Consider the following 21,858-nt stretch of genomic DNA (forward strand, 5'->3'; position numbering starts at 1 on the left):
CTCTGATTACCGTGGGCAAAATAATTAGCATTAATATGCATTGAACAATTGATAAGAAGTTGAAGTCTAAAGACAGTCCTTGACATTGCATTCTCCTTGGTCAATCTGTCATGAATCCAAACTTCTGGATGTGAACACAGAAGCACATGATAAAAGACTACAGAGGCCCAAAGAAACTTGAGGCCTGTGGTCCATCAACTTCATGAGGCAAACATTTACGCTGCTGCCTAAACTTGTGTCCATCGACCAGCAAGCAATCATTTGATGTTCATTTTTCGAATGCAGATGACATCTGGGAATTAAATCTCTCAGCCTCATGCTTCAGTGTTTTGGAGGTTTTGACATTCAGCCATGTCCTGCTCCAATAAAAAAAATCGGGACCTTTTAGATTTCAATTTCTACCCCATTGACTTTAATAATATTATTTTGCAAAACCAGCAACACTTAATTTTAGATTAGATTCCCTACACTGTGGAAATAGGCCCTTCAGCCCAACTCCTCCACTCCGACCTTCTGAAGACTAACCCTTCCAGACCTATTTCCTTCTGACTCTTGCACCTAACACTATGGGCAATTTAAAATGGCCAATTGACTTGACCTGCACATCTTTGGGCTGTGAAAGGAAACTGGAGCACTCAGAGGAAACCCACACAGACAATGTGCAAACTCCATACAGACAGCTACCTGAGGCCGGAATCGAACCTGGATCTCTAGTGCTGTGAGGCAGCAGTGCTAACCACTGAGCCACCACATTTTCACTTGCATCTACACTGTTTTTTTCAATTGATGATAATGCAACAATTATATGAACAATGCAAACCTGAAATTGTTTACTTGTAGCAATAAGTTATATTATACAACATTTTACCCTTTTAGTGGGTGCACTATTAAGCACTGTGGATGATCAAGTCCATGAATGATAGAAGTCCGTAGGGATCCATTTAATCGTGCAACGTTTATTTGAGTTTCCTCTAAATCAGAACTCGTCCAATATATATTTCTAGAAATCCAGTCCACTGCAAGTGCATGAGCATATGGTAGATCTATGATCCAAAACAATAGAACATGAATAAACAACCAATACTGAGGGGAATCTACATAAACAGTTAAGAAAGAAAAGGGAAATATTTTAGCCTGAAGAAAGAAGTCACAAAGAATGCGAGAAGAGTGAACTTAAACCATGTCACGGGCTGAATTGGGCCAAATTGTTTTTTTTTCTGTTGAAGAAAGTTCTAAGTTCTATATACTTCTGTGTAAACTTTCCTAAATGTAAGCATCATTACATAATTTATTTGAATTTCAAAAGCAAAAACACAGTCTCACAAAGACAATAGGTGTATTGTTCTGTCAAACATAGCTAAACATATAATGTGTGGAAATTAGCATTTCTAAAAATTAAAACACCTGCCCATTTGAATGACAACATTTATTCCAAAAGAATTATCAAGATAATTTCCTGTTTCATTTTTTCATAAACCTTCACTACTCACAAATATTTCAGAAATAACTTCACCAGTGTAAATCAATCTGTGAACCACGAAATTACTATGCTACATCATCAGCAGGTATTGCTGCTGACTTATGACACATTCTCTACATTTATGTTCAAATGTTTGCACTTAACCTTCTCGTTATTTTTAGTTCTATTTGATAATTGGTTATCATCAGATTTTGCAGAAAAACTCATGAAATCTGAATGGGGCACCATGTTATCAATGGATTGGACTTTATGGGAACTGTCCATTAATTCGACTGACCAGAAGCTTTGCAGAGAATTTGGTGTCAGTGAGAACGGTGCCACTGCTGGGACTGCCGTCAGTCTCACCATTCTGGGAAGATCAGGTATGCCAGTCTCACCAGGAGGAAATGGATGGGGGTATAGCCGTAGTGTGGGAGAAGTACGGGAATGTCTGGGTTCAAGAGGATAGGGCATAGGGTTAAAGTGGGGCAAGTGACTAATGGAGAGGGGGGATAATTCCATGCCACCACAGCCGTTTACCCTAAAATGACAGAGGGCAACCAAAGCTGCTAGGCTCTATAAATGGTATGGGTATCCCCCAGTGACGGGTAAAATATTGAGAAAGGCATTTTGGGAAAGGTAACCTTAATATCCATGATCATTATCCCATTATTCACAGGACTAATGTGGGGACAAGGCCAGAGGTGAGTGGGAGTGGAATAGTTTTGCTGTTGAGGTTGGAATGGAGTAGAGTCTGGCTCTTACTGGGCCTCTTCTTCATGATGTCAGTTCCCCCACTCAGGCATTGAGTGCCTGACAATGAGATCTTCCTGTAAACTGTGAGCAAACAAAAATGGTTTGCTTTCTGAGCTCTTAGGTTGGCAATTGCCCCACCTATCATTGTTGTGTAACAACAAATGCAGTACAAAGGTCTTAGATGGTAGCCTCCCACCTTTCACTTCCATTCCAGCTTAGCAGAGGAGATTAATTTCCAATCTATGTACCAAATTTGTTACAATGCATAATATTGTCATTGATCTAATTTAGAAACAAAAAATATTTAATTTGTGGGACATGGAGTTGCTGGCTGGCCAGCATTTATTGCCTACCCTTGATAAGGTGCTGATGAGCTGCTTTTTTGCAGTCCACGTGCTGTATCTCAACCCACAATGACATTGGGAGGAATTTCAAGCTGTTGACCAAGCACATTGAAGGAACGGTGATATATTTCCAAGTCAGTTTAATGAGTGACTTGGAGGGGAACCTGCAGATGGTGGTGTTCCCATGTATCTGCTGCCTTTGTCCTTCCAGGTGGAAGTGGTAAGGATTTGGAAGGTGCTGTGTAAGGATTTTTGGTGAATTTCTGCAGCGTATCTTGTAAATAGTACACACTGCTGCAACTGAGCCTCGGTGGTGGAGGGAGTGGATGCTTCAGATGTAGTTCCAGCCAAGCCAGCTTCTTTGTCCTGGTTGGTGTCAAGCTTCTTGAGTGTTGTTGGAGCTACACCCATCTAGGTAAGTGGAGAATACTCCATCACACTCCTGACTTGTGCCTTGTAGATGGTGGATAGACTTTGGGTTGTCAGATGGTGAGTTCTGCACTGCAATAGTCCGAGCCTCTGACCTGCTGTTGTAGCCACTTGTTTATGTGGCAAGTTCGGTTAAGTTTTTCATCAATGATAATGCCCAGGATGTTGATAGTGGGAAATTCAATGATGGTAACACCATTGAATATAAAGGGGTGGCGGTTAGATTGTCTCTTATTGGTAATGGTCATATCCTGGCACTTGTATGACATGAATGTTATTTGCCAATTGTCAGCCCAAGCCTGGATATTGTCCTGATCATGTTGCATTTGAAATCACAAGCAAACATTCCCACTTCTGCTTCCACAGAGATGTCCTGGAGTGGAGATGACTGACCTCCAATAACTACAAACATCTTCTTTGTGCCAGTGTGACTCCAACCACCGGAGAGTTTGCCCCAATACCCATAGATTCCAGTCTCGCTATGGTTTCTTGATATTAACCTTATTGTCAAACGCTGTCACTTCCACCTTTCACCTCTGGAATTCAGCTCTTTTGTCCATGTTTGAACCAAGGCTTTAATGAAATCAGGATCTGAGTGGCCCTGGTGGAACCCAAACTGGGCATCACTGAGCAGGAGCTGCTTGATATCACTGTTGATAACACCTTCCACCACTTTACTGGTAATCAAGAGCAGACTGTTGGGGCAGTAATTGTTTGGGTCAGATTTGTCCTGCTTTTGTGTACATAATAAATCTCGGCAATTTTCCACATTGTCGGCTCGATGCCAATGTTGTAGCTGCATTAGAGTAGCTTGACTGGGAACGGGCAAGTTCTGGAACACACATGTTCCATGAATAAATAAGTAAATAATAAAGTGCTGTGGAAAAGGTTGAGATGGATCATCCATTTGACACTTCTGGCTGAAGATTGCTGTGCATTCTTCAGATCTATTTTTTGCACTGATATGTTGGCTCTTCTATCATTGAGGAAGGGGAGATGTGTGGAGTGTCCTCCTCCTGTCAATTGTTTAACTGTCCACCATCATACATGACTCAACGTGGCAGGACTTCAGTGTGTAGATCCGATCCATTGGTGGTGGGATCGCTTAGCTCTATCTGTCACTTGCTGCTAATGCTGTTTGGCGTGCAAATAGTCCTGTTTGGTAGCTTCACCAGGTTGACACCCATTATTAGGTATGCCTGGTGCTGGTCCTGGCATGCCCTTATGCACTCTCCATTGAACCAGGGTTGATTCACTGGCTTGATGGTAATGACTGAGTGGGGACTATGTCAGGTCATGAGGTTACAGATTACGCTGGAGTACAATTGTGCTACTGTTGATGACCCAGAGTGCCTCCTGGATGCCTAGTCTTGAGATCTGTTCAAAGTCTACCCCATTTAGCACAGTAGTAGTGCCACACAACATGATAGAGGGCATTCTCAATATGAAGGCAGCATTTTGTCTCCATAAGGACTGTGTGGTGGCCACTCATACCAATACTCTCATGGACAGGTGCATCTGCAACGGGCAGATTGGTAAGGATGAGGTCAAGTATGTTTCTCCAGTTTGTTGATTCCCTTACCATCTGCCACAGACCCAGTCTAGCAGCTATGTTTATTAGGACCTGACCAGCTCAATCAACAGAGCTGCTAGCAAGCCAGTCTTGGAGTTGGACATTGAAATCCCCACCCAGGGTGCATTTTGTGACTTTGCCACCTTCAATGTGTAAGAGTACTGATTCATGTGGTAAGTACTTGGTAATTAACATGAGATTTCCTTGCCCATATTTAACCTGAAGCCATCAGCCTTCATGGTATCTGGAGTCAATGTTGAGGACACCCAGGACAACACCCTCCTGACTGTGTTGGGTCTTTCCTGCCAGTGAGACAGCACATATCCAGAGATGGTGATGGTGGTGTCTGGGACATTGTCTGTAAGGTATGATTGTGTGTGTATGAGTATGTCAAGCTGTTGAGACAGCTAGTCCATGGTGCAGCTCTTCCCTACTGGTACGGATGACTTTGCAGGGTTGACAGAGCTGATTCTGATTTTTCAGTGCCTTAGGTCACTGCTGGGTTGTCTATCCGGTTTCATTTCTTGGGTGGGATTTAGAGCAATTGTTACAACTGAGTGGCTTGCAAGGCTATTTCAGAGAGCATTTGAGAGTCAACAACACTACTAAGAGTCTGGAGTCACATGAAACTCAGACCAGGTGAGGATGGCAGGTTTTTCTGACAATCAACAATGATCATCAGTAGACTCTTTATTTCAGTCTTTTTATCAAATTCAATTCAATTGAATTAAAACTGCTACGGCAGAATTGAACCCAGTTCCCAGAACATTAACTGAGTTTTTGAATTAATGATCTGGCAATAATACCACCATGCCATCATGTTCCCAAGAAACTTCTGAACAACTGACATTTTAAACAACATTTTAAATAGAGCAAATGCAAATAACCAATTGACATTTGACCTGACAATAATAGATTTGAATCACAGAACAGTTTTCTATTGATATTTGTCAATTTGATTTGTTCAGACTCCAAACAACCCAATAGTTTGCTCTCCATAAATGCCAAAAAGTGAGGCACTGGAAAAGCATCCGAGGAATAGGAGAATCGCAATATCGGGCATAAGCCCTTCATCAGGAATGCCTGCACATCATTTTTCTTTCTCGAAGGCTTACATCCTGTGTTCCACATAAGCTTTAGCATTTCAACAAGCTGCCATTATTCAAATCAATCCTGGTCAAGTCAATTTCCCTTCTACGTGAAATCACTGGGAGCAGTCCTTAATCAGTGATTTTATCTTCCCAGGAATGCCTGATTGCTGTAGAATTCCCTGCCTGCACTCTCCCCGTTTTCTCATATCCCCAGCTGCTAATCCCTTGATATATATCAAAGAAACTATGTCGAAAACCTAGGCCTCTTCTGGTCTGCCAGCCTTAGCAATTACACTGGCTGCACATTCCAGATAGAATCCCATGACAAAAGACATGTTAACTGTATCAATCCATTGTTTGTTTCCTCATTGCATCCATCTGTTTAACAACTGAATGTCAGCTACAGATAATGAAGATTTAAACAACATCATATCACAACATATTGCCATGTAGTACTCATAACTTTCTTCATTATTCCCTACTTACCCGCTGAGACAATGGTTTCTATCCCTGTGCCATTTATGAAGGCGCGCTTTATAAATCGGGGCTTTAAATCAGACCAATAAATTCGTTCTTCTAATGCATCGAAATCAATTGTTTTAACTTGACTGACATCCGGATCAGTAAATGGTGTTATGTAATTGTAGTATGGATTCTCAATATCAACTCCACGGATCTCTGAATTTCTTGAATAAATAAAAAACTCCTTTTGTTCTGCATAAAATAAGGAAAAATCTCAATATTGTTAAAAGTCATTTTACTGCTGATCCTGATTGATGTTTGAATATTATGACAGGGTGAGAGCAGTGCATTAGACATCAAATCAAGAGGACATTTCCAAACAGTGAAATTCAAAGAGAAAAAAAACCTTTAAAATTAAATTTTCTTTCTTTGTCTTGATTTTAGAACTACTTCATTTTTAAAAAGTCTTTACTTACTTTCAATTAGTGATCTATGAGAACCTTTCCATTCAAAATAATATTAAAAACAACCCTAAGTCTGCGTTTAACTCAACCTGATTTTTTTTCTGTCCTTTTATTGCAAGTCTGAAAGACAAATATTTGATCTTCAGTTTAATTAACTTTGAGAAAAGAGTTGCTCAAGTTGCTATGGGCCATAATATTGAAAATCTATTCAAAATGAATATGCTTAGAAATTTCATTAGGCTTTCAGTCAGATGTGAAATGTGAAGCAAAAGTTCACTTTAAGTGCAATTTTGGTGGCCGGTAAGTCAATATAATTAAAGGGAGCTCATCAGCTGAGGTCAGCTCAATTATCTCTTTGAATATTTCAGTTTGTAAGGTTTAGGTTAAATCAAGGCAAGTCTGTCTTGACAGAAGTTACGTTTTCATACACCTTTCACTTCCTTGAATTGTTTCAATGGACTCACCACCAATTAAGCATCTTTGATGCACATTCACTGCTGCAAACAAAGCAAATAAGCTCACAAGGCAAGGTTCAACAAAACAGTATTACTGCCAAGTCAATTTATTTTGATAGCATTTGCTGAGGACAGTTGATGATCATGAGAACTCTTTGGTGCTTAAATAACACCGTGGGATTTCTGTCACCTCCAACTGCACAAGCAAATAGGTCATTAATTTTTACATAATGTACATTGTAGCATCCCCAACAATATTGCACTTCCTCAGTATCACAACAATCAGCATTGGTTATTAGGTTAAGTTCCATATTGGGTATAATGACAATACGGATGCAAACTGTGCTCAGAGCAGGGCTAGTTTTCTGAAATCAAATTCTAATTCAGTTTGCGACTCTAGGCAGTAGCATAATTACAGACATAAAGCTGTCCATGAACTAGTGCAGTTTGGCAGCATTCAAATAAAATTGTCCTTTATTTGCATTAAACAACATTTCTGGATGAATTGAGAATTGGTAATCTATCTTATTAATATAATTAGAAAAGCATTTATCGAAAGAAATTAACATTCTAGTAAGTAATCCAATTTTAAGGAATTGGAAGTGATAAAGTAAGAATCAATACAGAACCATTTACTAATTTCATTGACATTGGTCAGTTTTCTTGTAAATTATTCATTTAATATTTGAGAAAAAAGTGGTTGTTTTCAAAACAATGTAGTTCTGAAGAAGGGTCACTGAAACCGAAATATTAACGTGATATAGTTAAGAGGGAAATCAGGAGGGGAAAAAAGGGACATGAGATAGCTTTGGCAAATAGGGTTAAGGAGAATCCAAGAGGACTCTATAAATACATTAAGGACAAAAGGGTAACTAGGGAGGGAATAGGACCCCTGAGAGCAGCAAGATTGTCTATGTATGGAAGTGCAGGAGATAGAGGTGATATTAATTGAGTATTTTGTGTCAGTGTTTACTGTGGATAAGGATATTGAGCTAGATAACTTGGGGAAATAAATAGTGACATCTTGAAAAATGTCTCAATGACAGAGGAGGAGGTGCTGGACACCTTAAAATGCATAAAGATGGATGAATCCCCAGGACCTGATCAAGTGTACCCTAGAACTCTGTGGGAAGCTCGAGAAGTGATTGCTGGGCCCCTTGCTGAGGTATTTGTATCATTGATAGCCACAGGCAAGGCGCCTGAAGCCTGCAGATTGGCTAACATGAAAGGTGGCAATAAAAAGCCAGGGAATAATAGACCAGCAAATCTGATATCTTTGGTGGGCAGGTTGTTGGAGGGAATCCTGAGGGACAAGATTTCGAGGTATTTGGAAAGGAAAGGACTGATGAGGGATCGTCAACATGGCTTTGTGTGTGGGGAATCGTGTCTCACTAACTTAATTGAGTTTTTTGGAGAAGTGATAAAGAGGATTGATGAAGACAGAATGGTGGATGTGATCTATACAGACTTCAGAAAGGCATTTGACAAGGTACTACATGTGAAATGGTTAGCAAAGCTAATTTGGATAACTAGCCATTTGGATAAAGAACTGGCTTGAAGGTAGGAGACAGAGGGTGGTGGTGGAGGGTTGCTTTTCAGACTAGAGGCCTGTGACCAGTGGAGTGCCACAAAGATCGGTGCTGGGTCTGTTACTTTTCATCATTTATACGATTGACTCAGATATGAACATAGGAGGTATGGCTACTAAGTTTGCGGACGACACCAAAATTGGTAGTGTAGTGCACAGCCAAGAAGGTTATTTCTGAGTACAACGGGTTCTTGATCAGATGGGTTAATGGGCTGAGGAGTGGTAGTTGGATTTTAATTCAGATAAATGTGAGACAGTGAATTTTGGAACAGGAAATCAGGACAGGATGAGTACACTTAATGGTAAGGTCCTGGGGAGTGTTCTTGAACAAAGAGACCTCGGAGTGCATGTTCATAGTTTTTTGAAAGTAGAGTCGCAGATAGATCGGATATTGAAGAAGGATTTGGTATGCTTGTCGTTATCGATCAGTGCATTGAGTATAGGACTTGGGAGGTCATGCTGTGACTTTACATGATATTGGTTAGGCCACTTTCGGAATACTGTGTTCAATTCTGGTCTCCCTGCAATAGGGAGCATGTTGTGATTTGAAATGGTTCAGCAAAGAATTATAAGAATATTGCCAAGGTTGGGGGGTTTGAGCTACAGGGAGAGGTTGAATAGATTATTTTCCCTGAAGTGTCGGAAGCTGAGGGGTAACCTTATGGAGGGTAACAAAACCATGAGGGTCATAGACGGGGTGAATTGCCAAGATCTTTTTCCCAAGGTAGTGGAGTCCAAAACTAGATGGCATAGTTTAAGATGAGAGGGGAAAGATTTAAAAGGGACAAAGGGACCAAAGGGACAACCTTTTCATGCAGAGAATGGTGCATGTATGGAATAAGCTGCCAGAGGAAGTGGTGAGGTTAGTATAATTAGAACATTTAAAGGCATCTGAATGGTTATATGAATAGCAAAGTTTAGAAGAATGTGGGCCAAAGGCTGGAAATGGGACTAGATTAATTTAGGGTATCTGATTGGTATGGAGGAGTTAGACTGAAGGGTCTGTTTCCATATTGTGCAGTTCTATGACTGTATTTGCAGGTCAGTTGAATTGGCCATGCTAAATTGTCCATAGTGTCCAGGGATGTGCTGGCTGGTTGGATTAGATGCAGGAAATGCAGGGTAACAGGGATAGGGTGAGGGTTGGGTCTGGGTGCGATGCTCTTTGGAGGGGCAGTGTGGACTCGATGGATCAAATGGCCTGCTTCCACATTGTAAGGATTCTATGATTCTTTGTTTTTAGATGCTGCCAGAGTTTCCAGCAATTCTGTTTTTGTTTCAGATTTCCAGCATCTGCAGTTCTTTCATTTTGTTTCGATTACTTTTATTGTTGCATTTAACAAAAAGCTTCTTTTAAAATTATTCTTATATGGGCATACATAATCGAAACTTGTCAAGGTCATTAATTCGATTTGATGATGGGACCAGTTTGTGAGTCCAGCATGATTATTAAAAGAGTGCAAAAGACAATTGCTATTGGATGTAACTTCTACAATGTTTATCACAGTTTTGGACAATTTTGACAAATTGCACTGCAAGCACCTAAAACAATCGAACTGAACCTTTAGCTTTTGTGTTCACATTTTTAAAATGGAGCTTCAAATATCACCTGCTAAGAAAAGATTTCCAAACATGCATCAATTAATAGATGGTGTACATTTCAAACGAATCTCCCTGCCATATGAAGTTGGCAGTTCATTGTTATTGTGTTTATTGAACATCAGTTATAAGGCTTTATTTTGATTTGACAGATTTTCAGGTACTTACCATAGCAACTCTTTTCATCAGGGGCCAGTTTCATTAGATGAGGACATGTACATGCAGCAGTTCCATTGTAATTAATCAGGCACAAATGAGAACATGGCCCTTTGCCATTATTAGACTCACAAGGATTTGGTGCTGTAATTATAAACACAATGTCAATTCATTATCAGATTGTCCTGTTACAATAATCATCAAACGCATAAGCATAATAATAATTGTAGTATTCTATCAAAAATTGTGAATAACAGATAACCTGAGGTATAAGTTGCATGATGTTGACACTGCTGGTTTAAAACCATACAAATTTTATGAGATAAAGGCTGAAGAAATGTTCTCGTTAATGCATTATTCTAAAAAAATCCATATTGTAATTGAAACCCATTAAAGAGGTTTCAAAACCAACTCAATGTCAACAAAACATTTAACCTTGTTCTTTCATCCCATGATTTACAATCCTGTTTATTTCTTGAAATAGCTATTTTCTAAATACTTGGTTTTGTTGTTAATGTCATTAATTAGAAGGTTTCAAGCCACTTTTGATGCATTGATTCATCATAGAACAGGAAAACAATTAACATACTTAAAATGGCCAACATATTGAAAAGTTTCTACTACTTGACATATAAGATTGCTCAATGTTTTGTGGCTAATTTTGTTCATATTAAGTGTCCATTGCAACAGAAATTCACATGTTTTTTCACAAAATCAAACATATGTATGTAAACTAGAAAAGATTTAGCTGTGAATTCATGGGTATTCCAGAATCCCAATATAGCACTGGAAAAGCATTTCAGCAACCCTTTCTTTTAGAATCATAGTTAAAAATTACACAACAATAGGTTATAATCCAACAAGTTTATTTGGAAGTACAAGCTTTTGGAGCACTGCTCCTTTGTCACATAACTGGTGACGAGAATGACCTAACCTTGTGAACTGGTCTCCCACATGGAGCCTTGTCAAACACCTTGTCAAACACAGTCTATACAGACAGCCACTCTGCCTTCATCAATCTTCTTTACCACATCTTCAAAAATCTCGATCAAGATAGTGAGACATGATTTCCCACATTCAAAACCATGTTGACTATTCCTAATCAGTCCTTGCTTTTCCAAATACATGCAAATCCTGTCCCTCAGAATCCTGTCCAACTATTTGCCCATACTGATGTCAAGCTCATTGGTCTATCATTCTCTGGCTTTTCCTGATCACCTTTCTAAAATAACAGCACCACATTAGACAACCTCTAGTGTTCCAGCACCTCACCTGTGGCCATCGATGATGAAAATACCTTAACAAGGAGCTCAGCCATCACGTTCCCAGTTTTCACAAAGTTCTGGGGTATATCTAATCAAGTATTGGGGGATTCATCCACCCTTATGCATTTTAACATGTCCAGCAGCACCTCCTCTGTAATATGGACACTTTTCAAGATATTACTATTTATTTCACCAAGTTCTCTAGTTCCACTCCTTCTCCACTGTAAAAACTGATGCGAAATACTTTGTGCATTTCCCTACTACATTGTAAAGGTTGGTTACTTTTGCCTCAGTTAATGGCCATGTGGAAAAAGGTTCTCTAAAGATGAAAACAATGAAGAAGGCAACAGAAAATCACATCAAGCCATTCTATGTGGCTCAAGAATCTTGTGAGCCTTGAATAAGCACCTGGCCTCCAGCAGAACACAATGAACAGTGGGTTATTTTAAAACCTTTGGGAAAAGAATCCCTGCCAGGCATGATTTCAATGAATATTCAAGTAATTTCAGAAATATTCTCCAACTAAACTACCTTATGTGTTATTTTCAATGTAAATTTTGCAGAAGAATGCTGAAGTTTAGTTTCTCCTTTATGTTGAAATATTTGTAAAGATTCTTGAAACAACTATTAAGTATTAGCTGCTGATAATAAACTGTCTCTTCATTTTTAAACACTGCAGAACAATTCAATTTCAGTTAAATACACAGTCTACATTTTCTGTAATGGCTGTTCAAAAGTCCCTTGTTGCTAATAGAATTAATGGCAACACAGCAAAAACCTGAAGCTATTGTTACTTGAAATTACATTTTAGGCTTTTAATACATATGGTTAACATACACTATTCTTCAATGAATCCATTTAAATTACCATTCATTTGAGTTTTTTTTCGAAAAGTAACAAACATTAGACATTTACAATTATGTGGTCTTTTTACATATTCTACTGGCTTTAGCCAGTCCCTGCTAATTGCATATCCCTCAACTAACATAGTAGAGGTCAGCATCATTTGCAGCTTACACACATCATCAACAGCAACTTGTATTTTTCAAGTACCTTTAATGCAGACAATTTAAAAATATGCTTCATAAAAGCAATGAATTGTTACAGGTACATTGTTTCCAATGTACCTGTAAGTCATAATGCAATTTAATGGTGTAATATTTTTTAGATTAGATTACATTAGATTCCCTACACTATAGAAACAAGCCCTCCGAAAAGTAACCCACCCAGACCCATTCTCCTACTCTATGTTTAACCCTGACTAACGCACCTAACACTAGGGGCAATTTAGCATGGCCAATTCACCTGACCTGCACATCTTTTGGACTGTGGGAGGAAACCAGAGCACCCGGAGGAAACCCACGTAGACACAGGGAGAATGTGCAAACTCCACACAGTCGCCCGAGGGTTATGGGACATTCTAGTTTTAAGAAATAATGATTATTATGTGCTTATTATTATCAATCCTGACTAAATGTGGTATCTTAATAAACATCTCTGACTAAAGATCAACAACTATTGTTACTGACTATCTTACAGCAGCTTCCAAGCTGCAGATGCATGGAAATAATACCAAGTCACACACCTACCCGACTGGTAACAATGTCGCTATTCCTTCTGTATTGCTAGCTCAAAATCCTGAAACCTTCTTCCTCGCATTGTGAGTTTCCCTAAACCTCAAGGACTGCAGTGGTTCTAAAGGAAGATCACCATTATCTTTTCCAGGGCAACTAAGGACAAGCAATAAATACTGATCCAACTAACGATGCCAATGTCATGTGAATGATTTTTTAAAACATAATTTGCTATGATAATAACTTTGCTGTGCAGGACAGTGTTTGTTTAAACTGTGTTATATTAAAAGAATCTTCTTGAGTTCATGGAATGCACAACTGGACTTACATGCGATACCGCAATAGGTTTAATCATTGTTTAGTTGATTACTTGCTTTATTGCAATAATCCTTGCATGTATCATTCTAGATTGTTATTCAAACAGGTGCATACAGTCAGTTTGTTGTCAGTGAATCTGCAAATGATTCTATAAAACCTGAGAGATTCTGAAGCAACATATTAAAGAGGGGTATAACATAACAAAGAGACTTATTGAGTCACATTGCTTTCTTGAATTGACAAAATGTTGAAATTCAGAGACTGGAATGGTGAGTTGGGTGGGAAATTATGGTGAAGCTGAAAAGAATAACTTTCAACAGAGATGAGAATCTCACTTGTGAATGGTGAGAGACCCATGTGGATGCATCACTATCTCACTCTTACTCTTTCTCACCTAATTTATCTGCAGTGTGCTATTCTTTTGCTTGGCAGACGCAAAATGAACAGCAACAATTCCTGACATGGATGTCGTAGTGGGTACCTGCAGGTTCCAACTTGTCACTTGTTCCTCTGGACTCCATTTTGGAATTTAGTCCCCAAAATCTCAGGGCAAGCTCCATGGGTAATGATCACCTCTAACTGACCCCATCCACAGAATTTGGCATCAGCCATGCACCAGACTCACCACGTCATTATGGTGTATCTTGAACTACAGTTATCCACTTCAATGTGGAACTCGCCAACATCTTTCACTGAAATTCTGCAGGTCCCTCTGCACATAGGGACAGGCACCCATCCCATCCATCTGAACAGCATGCAGTTCTGGGCTCTATGCTTACTTTATTAGCTCTCACTCATCTTGTGCACTCTTAGATGTTTTCAACATTTCAGCATTACCTTGCCTTGCTCTGTCATTCTGTTCTTTGCTGAAAATGTGTTGCTAGAAAAGCGCAGCAGGTCAGGCAGCATCCAAGGAGCAGGAGAATCGACATTTCGGGCATGAGCCCTTCTTCAGGAATGAGGAAAATGTGCCCAGCAGGCCAAGTTAAAAGGTAGGGAGGATGGACTTAGATTAGATTAGATTACTACAGTGTGGAAACAGGCCCTTCAGCCCAACAAGTCCACACCGCCGCGCCGAAGCATAACCCACCCATACCCCTACATCTACATCTACCCCTTACCTAACACTATGGGCAATTTAGCATGGCCAATTCACCTGACCTGCACATCTTTGGAGTGTGGGAGGAAACCGGAGCACCCGGAGGAAACACACGCAGACACGGGGAGAACGTGCAAATTCCACACAGTCAGTCGCCTGAGGCGGGAATTGAACCCAGGTCTCTGGTGCTGTGAGGCAGCAGTGCTAACCACTGTGCCACCGTGGGGCGTTGGAAATGCGATAGGTGGAAGGAGGTCAAGGTGAGAGTGATAGGCTGGAGTGGGGGTGGGGGCAGAGAGGTCAGGAAGAAGATTGCAGGTTAGGAAGGTGGTGCTGAGTTCGAGGGTTGGGATTGAGACAAGGTGGGGGGAGGGGAAATGAGGAAACTGGAGAAATCTGAGTTCATCCCTTGTGGTTGGAGGGTTCCTAGGCGGAAGATGAGGCGCTCTTCCTCCAGCCGTTGTGTTGTTATGGTCTGGCGATGGAGGAGTCCAAGGACCTGCATGTCCTTGGTGAAATGGGAGGGGAAGTTGAAGTGTTGAGCCACAGGGTAGTTGGGTTGGTTGGTCCGGGTGTCCTAGAGGTGTTCTCTGAAACGTTCCGCAAGTAGGCGGCCTGTCTCCCCAATATAGAGGAGGCCACATCGGGTGCAGTGGATGTAGTAAATGATGTGTGTGGAGGTGCAGGTGAACTTGTGGCGGATACGGAAGGATCCCTTCGGGCCTTGGAGGGAAGTAAGGGGGGAGGTATGGGCGCAAGTTTTGCATTTCTTGCGGTTGCAGGGGAAGGTGCCGGGAGTGGAGGTTGGGTTGGTGGGGGGTGTGGACCTGACGAGGGAGTCACAGAGGGAGTGGTCTTTTCGGAACACTGACAGGGGAGGGGAGGGAAATATATCCCTGGTGGTGGGGTCCGTTTGGAAGTGGCGGAAATGACGACGATGATACAATGTATATGGAGGTTGGTGGGGTGGTAGGTGAGGACCAATGGGGTTCTGTCCTGGTGGCGATTGGAGGGGCGGGGCTCAAGGGCAGAGAAGCGGGAAGTGGAGGAGATGCGGTGGAGAGCATCGTCGATCATGTCTGGGGGGATATTGCGGTCTTTTAAGAAAGGGGCCATCTGGGTTGTTCGGTAGGTAGTAGATGCAGCGGAGATGAAGGAATTGGGAATATGGGATGACATTTTTACAGGGGGCAGGGTGGGAGGAGGTGTAGTCTAGCTAGCTGTGGGAGTCGGTCGTTGGTTTATAGTAAATGTCCATGCTGATTCGGTCACCCGAGATAGAAATGGAGAGGTCTAGGAAGGGGAGGGAGGAGTCTGAGAAGGTCCAGGTAAATTTGAGGTTGGGGTGGAAGGTGTTAGTAAAGTGGATGAACTGTTAAACCTCCTCATGGGAGGTTCTTTTCTTTGCCAAATTATTTGGAACCTAAAAAACCCATAATATTTCTGTCTTGCCTTGCCATTTTTAGTACTGATGCAAAGCTCAATGGTTTGTCTTTGTTGCTGGCAATGATTAATTGAGGGCGTGGACATGTTGCTGTTTGGTATTATGCAATATCAATGTCATATCTATAGCATGTGCCTGTAGCTTATGTGGCAAATTCATGCAAAAATCTTCAACAAAATGGCTATACCTTAAAATCTTTAGACAAGTCAAGGGACTTGTTATCAGTCAATCAAGGACAATATTTGATCTCAGTGTAGGCATGTAGACATAGTCAGCTATTTGGACAGTCAAGATCAGAGGTTCTGTATCCTTACAGCCTGAGGAGTGAGCCATTGCCTGTCCTGCAGGTTCAATACAGCTATCTGGGAACTCATGGTAGTTCCATCAGGGATCTACACAGAGATTAATCAGTACTGTTCATATCAGGCTCATCCTTCCAATTTGGTCAGGGGGAGCGATTGTTGACCAATCCGATGGTGACATTTACTGAAACTCAAAATGGATTATCAGGGGCCACTACTGTGATGGGCAAATATGGGATGTTAACTGGGAGAAATGAAGGCAGCATGCTAAAATGCAGAGAGGACAATAATTGTGACAACTCAACACATAAGGGTCAGCGATGATGGTGCTTGAGAGGGCATTGGTTACTCCAAGGGTTAGTGATTATTGGTAGTCACAACCACCATGTGGTAGTGCTGGGGGTGGGGCTGGGGTGGGTGGGTGGAGGGACTGTGCATTAGGTGAATTGACATAGCTAAACTGTAGGCCAACTGCTTAAAGGGTAATGTTGGAAGATGAAGACGACATTTAAAGAGCTGGATGGGTTTGTGTGGAAGCTCAGAGCTTTGGGAGTTAACAAGGTTTGCAAGGAATAAAGAAACAGAAAGGTCTGGAAGTGAGGGTCACCGAGATTAATAGGATAAGCCTGCGACTTAATCTGCAAATTGTGACCTATGATGACTTCTATCTTTACACAAATTTCACATGAGCAATGTAGATTGAAAATAGATGACATTACACTCAGAATATGGAAGTTTCACCTGTCTGAGGATGCAAAGTTTAATTGTGAGCAGTGGGAGGTTCTACAAAGTTATTTGTATCGATTATGTATTCATACAGTTCAGGTTAAAGACACCTATATTTGTAATAGCCTGCATGTGAAACACATGCAGAGTCCAACTCTGATATATACTCATCCTGGCCAGAAGCAATCTTGATCTTGCAATTAGTCGTTACAAATTGATAATAGCCATCTCCGTAAAATCGAATAATCACAGGCAACCTTTGAAGTGGCACCTGCGAGCCACAATTTACAAAGACAAGCCAAGGTCACATCGGCTGCACAAGGACAGAGAGATGATTTCTTCTCACCTTGAACTGTAAGCATTTGCCCAAATGCTGTTATATCAATTGTGCCTTTCTTGGGTGATGCAAAAAGGTTGGGGGCGGTGATGATGGAAGCATAAAAGGATTTACTAATCTTACCACACTCACGACCATGGCATGGCTTGGGCTGCATATTTCAGAATAATCTCCACTATGTACAAGCATTCCATGTCCTTCTTTACGAGACTCTTCTATGTCCCATTCTATCTGAGAGTCAGAGAAATGTACAACACGGAAACAGACCCTTCAGTCCAACTTGTCCATGCCGACCAGATATCCCAACCTCGTCTAGTCCCATTTGCCAGCAATTGACCCAGATCCCTCTCAACCCTTCTTATTCATATATCCATCCAGATACCTTTTAAATGCTGTAATTGTACCAGCCTCCATCACTTCCTCTGGCAGCTCATTCCATAAATGCACCACCTCTAAGTGAAAAAGTTGCTCCATTGGTCTGTTTTGTATCTTTCTCCTCTCACCCTAAACCTATGCCTTCTAGTTCTGGACTCCCCCACCCCAGGGAAAAGACCTTGTCTATTTATCCTATCCATGCCCCTCATGATTTATAAACTTCTGTATTGTCACCCCTCAGCTTCCGATGCTCCAGGGAAAAGAGCCCCAGCCTATTCAGCCTCTCCCTAAAGCTCAAATCCTCCAACCTTGGTAACATGGGACAGCACAGTGGCTCAGTGGTTAGCACTGCTGCCTCACAATGCCAGGGACCTGGGTTCAGTTCCAGTTTTGGGTGACTGTCTGTGTGGAGTTTGCACATTCTCCCTATGTCTGTGTGGGTTTCCTCCGAGTGTTCTGGTTTCCTCCCACTGCCAAAAGGTGTGCAGGTTAGGTGAATTGGCAATGTTACATTGCTCATAGTATTCAGGAATGTGTAGGTTAGGTGCATTAGTCAGGGGTAAATGTAGGGAAATTGGTCAGGGTGGGTGACTCTTCAGAGGGTCAGTGTGGACTTGTTGGGCCGAAGGGCCTGCTTCCGCACTGTAGGGATTCTATGAGCATCCTTGTAAATCTTTTCTGGACCCTTTGAAGTTTCACAACATCCTTCCAATAGGAAGGAGACTAGAATTGTACATAATATTCCAAAAGTGGCCTAACCAACGTCTTGTACAGTCACAACATGACATTCCAATTCCTGTACTCGATGCTCTGACCAATAAAGGAAAGCATTCCAAATGCCTTCTTCACTATCTTAACTACCTGTGACTCCACTATCAAGGAACTGTGAACCTGCACTCCGATGTCTCTTTGTTCAACCACACTCTCCAGGACCTTACCATTAAGTGTACAAGTCCTGCTCTGACTTGCTTTTCCAAAGTGCACCACCTCACATTTATCTAAATTAACTTCCATCTGCCACTCCTCAGCCCATTGGCCCATCTGATCAAGATCCCGTTGTACCCTGAGATAACCTTCTTTGCTGTCCACTACACCTCCAACCTGAAGTGTTATCTGTGCATGATGGGGGTGTTGACTGGTCACACACCTAATATTTGTTTCAGATATCCCCCACACAGATTAATTGGAACTGTGACCAATGGATCCAGTCTCAGCAGTGGTTATCCCCACTCTGGTTGCAGTGCAAAGAAATTGAGGATAAACAAATACACCACAAACCCAACCCACATAACTGCCTCCTGCACCTGCTGAACTGCCTCCACATGAACTGAGCACAGCTGCAGAATGCTGCCAGGCAGTGGGCTATACCATATAATTAGCTTCTCCCAGGTGTCAGGTGCTATCGGCTGCATTGTGCTCAGAGGGTCATATCACAATGCAGCTGAACTCATTAGCAGTAAACTGTTCCATCCATTAATATACAAATCATTTAAGGTTATTGGTACCACATCTTAGAATGGTACCTTGGAAGCTATTATGGTTACAATATCCTTGAGTACACTAAGGTTCCTGATTCATTTTGAAAGCTAAATGCCTCGCAAGAATTCATATTGTGAGTTTGCTCACTGAGCTGGTAGGTTTGTTCTTATGAGGACAAACCTACCAGCTCAGCAAGCAAAGTTACAGCCTGAACCTCAACCTGAGCTACAAATCTTCTCAAAAATCTCAAGCCTCACAAGAACGATTACTGGGAGACAAGGGATACACTCTCCAACTATGGTTGATAATGTTGCTATGCAAACCACTGACTGGGAGCAGGCATGGATAAAATTAACTTATTCTTCCACAGGGCCATCACAGAATAGGCCTGCTGAAAGATGAGATTCTGATGCTTAAATCAGGCTTGCAGTGGGACAGGGGGCAGGGTGCATTGTTTTGCAGTCCAGAAAGAAAGTGCCACATAATCCTTGCATGCAATACTCTACACAGCTGGAACAAGCAAGGAGAGTGTGTGATGGATGCTGAAATGCTGGGAGAGTAACAGCAGTCTTCTTAGGAGGAGAACAAAGACACCAAGTAGGAAGAACATCACTGTACCATGAAACAGCAGTGTAGCATCATGAAGACCAGGAGAAACCAGACAGAATTTAATTGACAGCTACTTCCCATAGACCTGAATTGAATGATCATTGACTGTAAATTAGTTGCCGGTCAAAAGGAAAGCAGCTTGAAATTTCTCAGAAGCAATTGGAGCTTTTTGCATTTGTTTTTTATTTCCATTTCCTGTTGTTCAATGAAAGGTCAATATTTTCATTTGTGTGAAGGCTTTCCAACATGCGATGCTCCCACATTGAACATGATGACATGTTACACTGGGTGTTAATGAAAGAGTTGCAGTCTCTTCCAGAAAGCTCTAACAATACGGTGCGAAAGACAGATGGCCTCTGTAGTTGTTTTTCTGATAGATGCAGTTGTAATGACAGTTGAACATACAGGTGATGATCTAAAGTTACAACACATTTACCATGAGTGATGTGTCACTTACGCTGAAGTTTCCTCAGAAGCTATTTGTTTTTGTTTCCCTCCGGTTAAATACACTATGATGGGCGATTCATGTCTGGTCGAGATTGACCTGAAGCACAACCAAGCTTTAACCATAATATCTCCAACTGAAATCCCAGAGTGCTTCTGCTGCTGGTGAAAGTGACACCAAAGTGTCAGAGATTCATACAGCATGGAAACCGATCTTTGATCCAAATGGTCTATGCTGAACATAATCCCAAACTAAGCTTTGTCCCACCTGCCTGCTCCTGGGCTTTATCCCTCCAAACTTTGCAATCCCAGAAGCAGCCGCAAGATGCACACTGCCTCTTAATTGGCTGAACTACATTCAGATTGCTGGATCCACTTTAGCCAACCTCCAGCGTTCCAACACCTCACTTCGGCTATGGATGATACAAACATCTCTTCAAAAAGCCCAGCAATCACTTGCCTAGCCTTCCACAAAAGTTCTGGGAAATACCAGATTATATCCTGTGGATTTATCTATCTTTATGTGTTTTAAAACCTCTAGCACCTCCTCTTCCATAATGTGGACTCTTTAGGCAGCTAACAGGTGCTAGGAATTCCTCATAAGTAACACTGTAAGTATCAAAACTCACCATAAAATGGATGAGCACAGTGTCACTGTTCACAGAAGAGCCATGCATCATATGCCATCAAATGAAATTTCCATTAATTCCAAGACTAAAGTTTCAGCAATAATTTCTTCCTTCTCGACAAAATAATTCCAGCAGGCACTGGAACCTGGATCTGTGAATGCATAACTACAGGTTCATCCATGAGATAACATCTTCCAGCAGCTTGAACTAAGTTGAAGTATTGTCCCTCCTGGTGTACATTGAACATCTGTCTTCAGCTTAACAGAACTCATCTCACACCATCTCACACCAACCATAATTGTTATGAATTATTGAATAAAGTATTTATGTGAAATACTATTCAGAAAGAAAAATACCCACTATTTGCTAGCTTCCTTGAAACTATAGAAGCTATAGCCTTCTTCCCTCACTCCCCCAACCCCTCAAACCCGTCACCTGACTAATCTACATTATGGATGGGTCCTGGATCTTGCATAATGCTTTAAGCAGCATACCTTTTCATGACTCGAAGCTATACCAAGAAGAACTATTTGGAAACACATTATGTATGCCAGAAGCTTAAGTCACGCTGGAGTTTTACTATTATGAAGGCAAATGAGACAGTAGTGGCCTGTGCAACTACCTCAAAGCTAAGTTAGTTACCAATGCAAACTTCAGAGACAAATTTGAATCAACAATTGACACAAAACAACTTGTATCCTCATATTAAGGTCTTTTTTTTCAGATTAGATTACTTACAGTGTGGAAACAGGCCCGTCGGCCCAAAAAGTCCACACCGACCTGCCAAAGCACAACCCACCCATACCCCTACATTTACCCCTTCATCTAACACTATGGGGATTTTAGCATGGCCAATTCACCTGACCTGCACATCTTTGGAC

General features: G+C 41.3%; 1 protein-coding gene across 1 annotated transcript in view; it reads right to left on the minus strand.

Annotated features, from left to right (window-relative positions):
- LOC140482363 (low-density lipoprotein receptor-related protein 1-like) overlaps positions 1 to 21,858 on the minus strand; it is a 1,932,271-nt gene that overhangs the window by 652,414 nt on the left and 1,257,999 nt on the right. The window contains exons 28-30 of the mRNA XM_072579726.1: positions 10,389 to 10,520; positions 6,139 to 6,366; positions 869 to 1,043 (exon numbers count right to left, since the gene is read on the minus strand). Of these exons, the coding sequence (XP_072435827.1) occupies positions 869 to 1,043; positions 6,139 to 6,366; positions 10,389 to 10,520 (535 nt within the window). The remainder of the gene's footprint in view (positions 1 to 868; positions 1,044 to 6,138; positions 6,367 to 10,388; positions 10,521 to 21,858) is intronic.

This window comes from Chiloscyllium punctatum, chromosome 10 (genome assembly GCF_047496795.1).
Source record: "Chiloscyllium punctatum isolate Juve2018m chromosome 10, sChiPun1.3, whole genome shotgun sequence".
Taxonomy (NCBI): domain Eukaryota; kingdom Metazoa; phylum Chordata; class Chondrichthyes; order Orectolobiformes; family Hemiscylliidae; genus Chiloscyllium; species Chiloscyllium punctatum.